This window comes from Nelumbo lutea, chromosome 6 (genome assembly GCF_056320005.1).
Source record: "Nelumbo lutea isolate HS-2025 chromosome 6, American lotus-T2T, whole genome shotgun sequence".
NCBI classification, from domain to species: domain Eukaryota; kingdom Viridiplantae; phylum Streptophyta; class Magnoliopsida; order Proteales; family Nelumbonaceae; genus Nelumbo; species Nelumbo lutea.
Window position 1 is genome coordinate 67033719 of NC_142689.1, and position 9524 is coordinate 67043242.

A 9524-nucleotide genomic window follows, 5' to 3' on the forward strand; every position below is an offset into this window, starting at 1 on the left:
GATTGGTCTATGTGCACAGCTGCCTCTGAGGACTTTGGACCGTTTAGGCACGACCTCCTAGAGATCTTGGACATGATGCGTGAAACCCACACCAAACAACGCCTATATATATAGGCCTCACCTCCAACTTCAGAAAGGTACGTGCAATTTGTGCTTACCAACTCTCTTGCATTCGAGTATTAGTTTGTTCACACAACCAATGACTTAAGCATCGGAGTGACCACACCAGGTTAACCACTCTGAATTCTCTATATTAAATTTTAACGTGAACTGCTTGACCACCTCGAGCCCAACTCGCCAACCGAGTATATCAAATTTTAGTTCAGATCGGGCCGGGTTGAATAATTCGAACTTGTTGGGCTTAATTGAAACCCGGCCCAACCCTCCCTCCCACAGATCCGGAGTCGGACCGGGGAACATGGATAATGTTTTCCTATGACAATAGGACCTACGTCATAGTCTTTTGTTTATTTCCTTTTTTCTATTTCTTTTCTTCGTAGTAAACGGAATTGTCCAAACTACAGAGTCCAAACCAGATCATTGCAAAAGCCTCCGAATCTGGTCACGATCACGAAGCCTTTCATTTCGGGGAGGGAAGGAAGGTGGGCGAGCGATCGGGCGGGCAGGTGAGAGAGAAAGAGATGGAGAACTGCATACCAGAAGGAGAGAATCTAGAGCTTTTGCCCTCTGCTATCCTCGCAACCATAATGGCGAAGCTCGATGTTGCATCGATCTGCTCCGTTGCAGCCACATGTAAGACCTTCAACGGCTGCGCTTCTCAAGTCCTCTCATTCCTCCCTTGTTTCCATCTGCTCGTAAGTAATATAATCCTTCATCATGGAAAGGCATCGATATCTGCAAACTTTTTGTTCCAGAGCTTAATAAGAAACTACCCTATTTATTTGTTCGTTCATTTATTTCTTAAATACGGATCCCTATTTCAGGATATAGCTCCATCGATCGATTTGTTGAGGCCTTTGTTGCCGCCGAATCCTTACCTTCGCAGCCTTAAAGTTGATTGTAGCCAACTCAGTGATTCCTCTATCGAGCATCTGGTCCGGCCTTATCTGAATGAACTTTGCCTTCATAATTGCCAGGATTTTAGCGGAAAGCTGCTCTCGGAGGTTGGAGGTCGATGCAAAGACCTAAGGTGTACTCTTTCACTCGATCCCCCATTGAATTCTTTCTACTTATTTAATTATTTCATAATTGAGCGGCGTAATCTCGGATATTCAATGCGTGTATCTTCTAACAATGCTTGAGTGCTTAGGGCTGTTTTTTTTCGCCACCTCGAACTGTAAAAGATCAAAAGTGATGCAACTATGCATCATTGAATACATAAGTCCACTCAATGTGTTCTGTTTCCTAGTTTCCTTTTACTTCCGTTATTTCCTTGGTCCGTGTACTGTGTGTATTGGGGGGGGGGGGGGGGGGGAGTGGAATGAAATTGAAGAATGACAGGCTTATTCTGGATGATTCCGTGATTATATTTTGTACTCCTTAAATGAGGGATTGTGTTTTTATCTAATATCCAAAAAAAAAAAGAGTGATCGTGTGGGACAAGGGGCAAATAAGGACCGAAGCAGAACTTCTCTATAGCTATTCGATTAATGACCTCAATAAAGCTGAAGCAAGGTTTCCCCTGGATGGTCTGTTTGATTAATTAATTTTTTTCTATGTTCTTATAACCGTGGAAATTATCTTTGTCAACGTTCTTACTTAGATAGCCGTCCCGTAGTTTGCTGGAAAGGTGCATATATTATTAAAGCTTCTGTTAATATCCTCAATTTTCGCTTTTAAACTCAACGTCTCTATCATATTCAGCATCCATTGGAGGGCAAAATCTTCTGCCGTAGGATGGACTCTTTAGATTGGCCTTCCTCTATGTGGGCCTCTCTCTCTCTATCTATCTATCTATCTATACATTTTTTTAAGCATTTATATTCTTAATGAAATTCATGTTTTTGGAATGCAAATCCTAGTTTTTATATGGATAAATTATCTGCTTTGTCAAGTTATTTGTAAATGTGTAGACAGGAAATCATATACTATCTAACCTGAAACTTTTCTTTCAGTTCATTGTATTATTTAAAAAGAAGTAGAAATAAATATTCTTATTATTACTGTATTTAGTATTTCTCTCATATTTACAGCAATGTTGTTGTTCATTTCCATTTCTCTCCAGGACTCTCTACTTGGGTTCAGTAGCTGAAAAAAGGGGACGAGCAATCCACATTTCTGATCTAGAGGAGTTACTTGGTGGTTGTACTCAATTAGAAGTAAGATGAAACTCTGAATTTAGTATAGACAGAGGAGTCACATCCCACTGCTACTTTTATTGTTTGTCTGATAAGGTTGCAGAGACCTGATTCATATAAAATCCATATTAACAAACAACACATTGATGTAAAGGGTGCTTATGTAAACTTGTCACAGCATCTTTCTATGGTGGAAAGAGGTGCATACTGTTTTCTTTTAATACAATACCTTACCTTTTTTCAAAAAAAAAATCCCAATTTCCAGTTAACTAACTTCCAAAACACCTTGGGCATTTATGTGGCATACCATTGACAGGAAACTTGATAGTGCTGACAAAAATGCCTCCTGAAACATCACATTTTCTTTTTTTCTTTGGGTTAAAATCTCCCCCTACTTTGGGTTTTACGAAATCGTCAACAAGAAACTTATTATTGAGGAAATATGGAGAAATACTAGATGGTAGGCAGAATTTATATGTATTTATCAAACACAGGAGTTAGTCCAGAAAGAAAGATAATAAATTGGAAATATAAAGGTTACATTGAGGAAATATGGACAGAAAAAAAGCATCCCGAAACATCATATTTTCTTTTCTCTTGTGGTAAAGGCTCCCCCTACTTTGGGTTTTATCAAATTGTTTGTAGGAAGCTTATTATAGAGGAAATATGGACAAATACTAGATGGTACGAAGAAATATATGTATTTATCAAACACAAGAGTTAGTCCAGAAAGAAAGATAATAAATTGGAACTATGAAGGTTATATTGCACAAAACTCATTACCCTTAAATTTGATATTTTGCATTTTTAAAACCCCAACTCTAATTATTAGTTCTTTGCTTAAGTTCTTAGTTTTCTTTCTAGTCATTTTTCTGTTGTTCAAGCAGTCTGCATTTGACTGTTTAAATCTTTTTCAAATTTTCCAGTCATTAAAATCCATTTAATCTCATAAAATTTTAACTCTTCTGTGCTCTAGAGTCAGCAAATAGGCAACTTGCAATTTGGTTAGAGAGAGATGAATAGATTAGATTAGAGTAGAGTAGAGAGGAAAATAAATGTACCAGCATGGTCATCTGTATGTGAAGCCAAGGCAAGTACTGGCATTATATAGTAAGGATGAATAGGTAGGTCAGATATAAATAAATAGTTCAAAATATCAAATATATTTAACAAGCCCATTTCTTGGTACAATGGTCTTGGGATGGCAAGCTAGAGAATGTGGGTTCAAGTTTGAGAGCTGCCATGTTGTGCAAAAAAGTGCCAAAGGCTAGGTCCATATCCAGTCCATGACCCCTTGCAACCCAAGACCCCAGATATCTGGGACTTATCTCTTCGGAGATATCCGATAAATTGGTATTATACAGAGATAGTTGGGACCTATATTGGGTAATGGCCCTTTTAATTCAAATATAACTTTAAGATGTTTGCATTTTCAATTAATTACTAAATTATATACTGCAAGCACCTAAGTGGGTGGAATTGGCAATCATGGTGAAACTCCGAAGATCTGAGGAAGGCAGCAAACCAGGAGGGGGAGAAGGACGGAAGTAAAGGGATTGGCCAAACCCCCAGAGGGGATGCCTACATACCCTCCGGTAAGGGGTTAGGCCATTGTAGTTCACCAGTTTTGGAATTCCAGCAGTGAAGGGTCAAAGGTGGTGGAAGAGAGTCTCCAGTTTCACTTGAGTTCATATAAATCTATTGTACTTGTATAAATGTACTGTCTTAGGAAACATGTAGCAGCTAATTCAAAGGTTGGGAGAAATTGTAAATTGGGTAATAGAGCTGCAAAAGGACTAGCAGATGGCTGACAAGGCAAGGGATGGGCAGAGAGTAAATGTGTTGGAGTTTGGTTTATCAAAGGGAGTTATAATTGCAATTTTCATATATTGGGTCGTTAGCCAAGTTTAACCACATTCTGCACCTCTATGTACCAATTTTTATTTTTATTCAGTAATAAAATTTTCTGTTATCAATAAAAAACTAGGAAACATGTAATCAGTGCATGTTCCCACCAACCACTCATCTCATAAAGTTGATGTAGAATATTGTCATGTGGTACCCATGCAATGATACAATGCCCCAGATTAACTGTGTGCAATGCATGTTTAGTAGCAATGTGCATTAATTACATGTTGTGTTATTATTGACCTTAAATGCTAAGTTACTACTGCTGATAGAGATAACAAACATAATGAGAAAACTGCAATTTACTAATATGATAAATTAGGAAATCTCTTTTAAACATATACACATATATGTGCAGATTATTTCTTTGGCTATTGGAGCATGCATTACTTCTAGGGCTGTGCTTTTGTCCAATAAATTATGTTTGTGCAAATTTTCCGGTGTCAGGTATATGCAAGTGTGTTTCACTGTTTGGTCATCACTGATGAAAACTCACTATCCTAACTATTTTTTCTTTTCTTTTCCTATTTTTGGTTTCATAATCAATCCAAATTGATGCTTATTTTACAATTTCCTAAGGCTTCTTCCCACAAATTAAGCATTGTGATGGTATATGCATAGCTTCAATGCATTTCTATGCTAAAATATTCTCTCATAAACCTTCATATATTAGTTAGCTGTTTACTGTGTTGCAAACTTTCATAAATATACTTTTTAATATCACAATACTCATTTTGGAATTACCAGTCATTGTTACCCTCAAAGGAGAGGGTTCAAGTTGTGATGAGAGGGAATTAACTCATGTTCTATTTGAAGAGATTTTGTCTTTACTGGTAATTGTCAGAGTATTTTCTGAACACTCTCATTGTATTCCGTTTGTATTATTTTTTTCCTTTTAAATGACGATATATTAACAGGTATAGTAATGAACTTCAGCTTCAGCCATTAAGGAGCTCACATCCTCCTTAATAATTTATGCACTGAAGGACAAAGCAATAAGTTATTTAGTTAAAATTTTACCAATCAAAATAAGGTTATTCAAGTCAGCTGCTCCAGCTGTTATCGAACGGTCCCTAAGAAATAGATGGGTTGGACGTTTATTTTTTAGCAATAATGAAGTGAAACTATATTAAGCATGAGGGAAAATCCACTTTAATATTTTGTCTTAACACTCTAGTTACTGAGGCAGGAACCATGGTTCTGAGCCAGGTAAAGCAGTTACTTGGATGAAACTGATGATTACACTATAAATAAGTATTTATATATCTATTATCTTTCTTGTGTTGTTCAAAGCTTTCTATGTTGTGTTGGCAACAACTGTAAAAACTAGCCTTGTGTATATTATTATTTTTTCGAGGTTGATGCATTTTTCTTGTGTTAATAATCGTTTCTGGGTCTTCTTAAAGAATTTATTTGTTACCAGTCTACCCGTCCCAAGACCCAGATAGCTAGGAAGTAATGGCCTTGTTTATTTTTTCCTAATTTTGCAAATAGTATTTGTGTTGTATTACTTGAAACAATCATGCATATTTGTTGTAAACTCCATAATTAGAACACTTTAATCATAATTCTGACATACAAATATGCAAATGTTTGACTGTAAAGTGTTAACTAATACCAGCCTTCGTTATTTTCTAGTCACTGAGCCTGATGTTCGATGTTTCAATATTTCTACGTCATAATTTTGGTCGAGTCTGGGCAATGGCTTCAGAAAAACTTTCTGCACTTGAGATTGGTTATATTTCTTCAGTAATGGTGACTGAACTGCTTAGCCCAACTGTGGGATCTTATCCGTGTCCCAATTATGTGCAATCACCTATTTTACCACATATTCAGAAGTTATGTCTTTCTGTAGACTATATCACTGACACTTTAGTTGGCACGATATCAAAAGGTCTTGTATTATTGACCCATTTGGATCTTCGTGATGCACCCATGATAGAACCAACAGTGACATTTGACCTCACCAACCCAGGCCTTCAACAGATCAATCAGCATGGGAAATTGAAGCACCTGTGCTTAATTCGAAGCCAGGAATTCATTTCCACATACTTCAGGCGAGTTAATGATCTCGGTGTCCTCTTAATGGCAGACAAGTGCTCGAACATCGAAAGTATCCATCTTGGAGGTTTCTGCCGTGTTACAGATGCAGGATTCAGGGCAATCTTGCATTCATGTTCAAGCTTACACAACTTTAGGGTGTTTCATGGGACCCAACTTACTGATCTGGTGTTTCATGACATTACTGCCACTTCCCTTTCTTTGACTAGTGTAAGCTTAAGATGGTGCAACCTCATAACCAACCTAGCAGTTGTACGCTTGGTATCCAACATGGATCTCAGCTATCTGGACTTGAGAGTTTGTCGAAACCTTGGGGATGAAGCATTGCAAGCCGTCAGCACTCTACCTAAGTTGAAGACCTTGCTCTTGGATGGCTCTGATATCACTGATATTGGTTTATCATACTTGAGACATGGGGTAATGAAATCACTAGTCTCATTATCTATTAGAGGCTGCAAAAGACTGACAGATAAGTGCATTTCGGCTATATTTTATAGTTCTTCTGGGCAGGAGTTGCAAGATTTGGACCTTTCTAACATTCCTAATCTCTCAGACAATGCAATTCTGCTACTAGCTAAGAGTAGGGTTATGCTTACTGAACTCCGGTTGCGGGAGTGCCCATTGATTGGTGACACTTCTATCATGGCATTAGCTTCAATGCAAATTGGTGATGGTGGGTGGCATGGGAGCATCTTACGTTTGCTGGATCTTTATGACTGCAGGGGCATTACACAGCTTGCAATCCGATGGTTGAAGAAGCCTTACTTTCCAAGGTTAAGATGGTTGGGACTGACAGGAAGCGTGAACAGGGACATGGTTGATGCTTTAGCAAGGAGTCGGCCATTTTTGCACATGGCATGTCGTGGTGAGGAGCTGGGAAGCGACCATTGGGATAGTTCAGATGGTTTGTATGGCCATGACGAAGAAGAAGTAGATGAACTTGAACAGTGGTTGCTGGAAGTGGAGGAGAGTGGTGGAGAAGAGAGAGAGGATGATGAAAATGATAATGAGATGGAAGGGTAATTTGTAAGATGAGATATTTCTGTATTCCTATCCCCGGGATCTGTATTTGTATCAGTGTATGGTGGAGCTACTGATTGTAACATTATGGTTCATTATTTTCAACTTCGATGATAACCTGTTTTATTGACAGAAAGAGACCATGCCAATGTAGAAGTCAGGGGGAATGTTGTTGACCAAACGTAGAATGCCTCCTGATTAACGTAGTTTGTAAGATAGGATATTGCTGTATTTCTCTCTCTTTTATCTGTATTTGTATCGGTGTATGATGGAGCTACTGATTGTAGTATTTCATTATTGTTAAGTTATGACTTCGAATAACCGGCTTTCTTGACTAAACAAAAACCATGCCAATGTATAACCTATTTCCCAGTCATTTAGCATACATCGAAGCATCATAGGAAATCATTTTTCTGAAAAAGATTCGTTTTCCTTCGTTTTTATATGCAACCAAACAAGTCATTTCAGGAAGTAGTTACAACCATACAATGAATTCATGAGTAGCATTTGTACGAGTGTAGATGCCAGATTGCCAATTAGAAAGCCAGTTCCAGTATCCTTTATAAGATTCTATGATCTATGAATCTTCTTATGTTTATAGCAGTGGTGACCTGGTCAGCAAAATTCTTCAGACCTCAAAATAAAAAAGGATTATTTACAAAAGAAAAAATGTTGGGTTGTGATGTGCATGTGCTAACTCGATTTCATTGCATTGCACACTACATTTTGGCCATGGATGGGGATCACTATGGGATCCTCTTTGGTAGCTTCAAAATAAATCATTTGATCTTTGCTGATGATACTCTCCTTTTTTGTCGTAGTGATACTTGTAAAACTATTCAGTTATAGTCTATTCTCACACGATTTGGCTTATGGTTGGGACAGATGGTTAATTTTGAAAAGTTTTCCATACTATTCAGTAACAATACTTTGATGAGAGACAGATTCCATATCCTACGTTTATTAATTGTACATTTGATGTCATCACATGAAAAATACCTTGGCTGCTATAGTCAAGAATCCAGTGACTTCTTGATGGATAAAATTCAAAATCGACTCTCGAGTTGGAAAGGTAGATACCTCTCTCATGCAAGAAGAATAGTCATGCTAAAGAGCACAGTTTCAACAATCCCCAATTACTTTGTCTACGTCAACCATGACTAAAATAAAAGAAGAGGGTCGGCTTGTAATTCCTGATGCTACACTCAGAAATAAAGCCCAATTAAGATTATGTTGGAGATTCCTAACATCTGACAATTCACTATGGTCCTCACTGTTACATTCTAAATATTTGCCTAATGGAAAACCATTCTGGAACGTATCTTCAACCGATAGCTCTAGTTGTTGGGTTAATATGCTCAAATGTAGAAATGTTCTCGGATCCGAGTCCAGCTTCTGTCAGGGCAAAGTCCGTTTCAACAGACTTTACAGCGCCTTGTGTTGGGAATGTCTCCCTAGTTATGTGATTTATTTTATGGGAGATATTCCTAATGCAAGGTTGCAAAGGACTGCTCGAAGGGTGCAAGCACCGACTTGCCCTGATAGAAGCTGAACTCCTCGAATCTGGCCTCTTATGGCTTGTAGGGATAGGATGGAACATTGATTTGCTCAACGATCCTTGGATTCTTCAATTCAAAATTCTTTGGAGGATGGAAGCATTCCATAACAAGCCTTCTTATCAGGTGGGGCAGTTTATTGATGTTGATACTAGATCATAGAGAGTTAATGGTTTGCAACAGATTTTTACTGAGGATCAGGTACAATCCATACTTGATATTCGCATTCCATTACACTTATTGACTGCAACAGATCACTTATTCTGGATACACAGCCCTCAAAGGATTTTGACAATGTCAGGAGCCTATCGATTTTTAAGAAATAGAGAAGTCCAACCCTCCACCATATCACTGGCATTTGGGAACGTGTCTTGGAAAACTTTTTGTGCCTCTTTGCTTTTTGGTAAGTTATTTACCTGAATAAATGCAGTTACCTGGATAAATTTTTCTTGGGAAACACTTACCCATGTAAGTGTATTTACCCATATTCTTTTATTTGTCATGTAAATAAAACAATTACCAATTTAGCCATAAAAATTCATTATTAAAAAGGGCATTTTTGTCCCATTCAAGTGTTAGCAACTTTTCTCATAGTTGGGAAAGTTATTTATCCACTAAGAGGTGGGTATCACTTAAGTGGTACCTGGGAAAATTAACTTTTCCCGGTCCCTACAAAAATCTGAAAAAAGAACATGTGATTCTTGGTCAATGGAAACCAAAA

The 9524-nt window shown here is 37.8% G+C and overlaps 1 protein-coding gene across 1 annotated transcript; it reads left to right on the forward strand.

Annotated features, from left to right (window-relative positions):
• The first annotated feature begins 400 nt into the window (after positions 1–400).
• LOC148849379 (F-box/RNI-like superfamily protein) lies at positions 401–7568 on the forward strand. Its single transcript, XM_088952432.1, has 4 exons — positions 401–815; positions 945–1150; positions 2186–2279; positions 5805–7568. The coding sequence occupies exons 1-4, from the start codon at positions 642–644 to the stop codon at positions 7248–7250; spliced, it is 1920 nt and encodes a 639-aa protein (XP_088808558.1). The 5' UTR covers positions 401–641; the 3' UTR covers positions 7251–7568.
• Positions 7569–9524: the final 1956 nt, after the last annotated feature.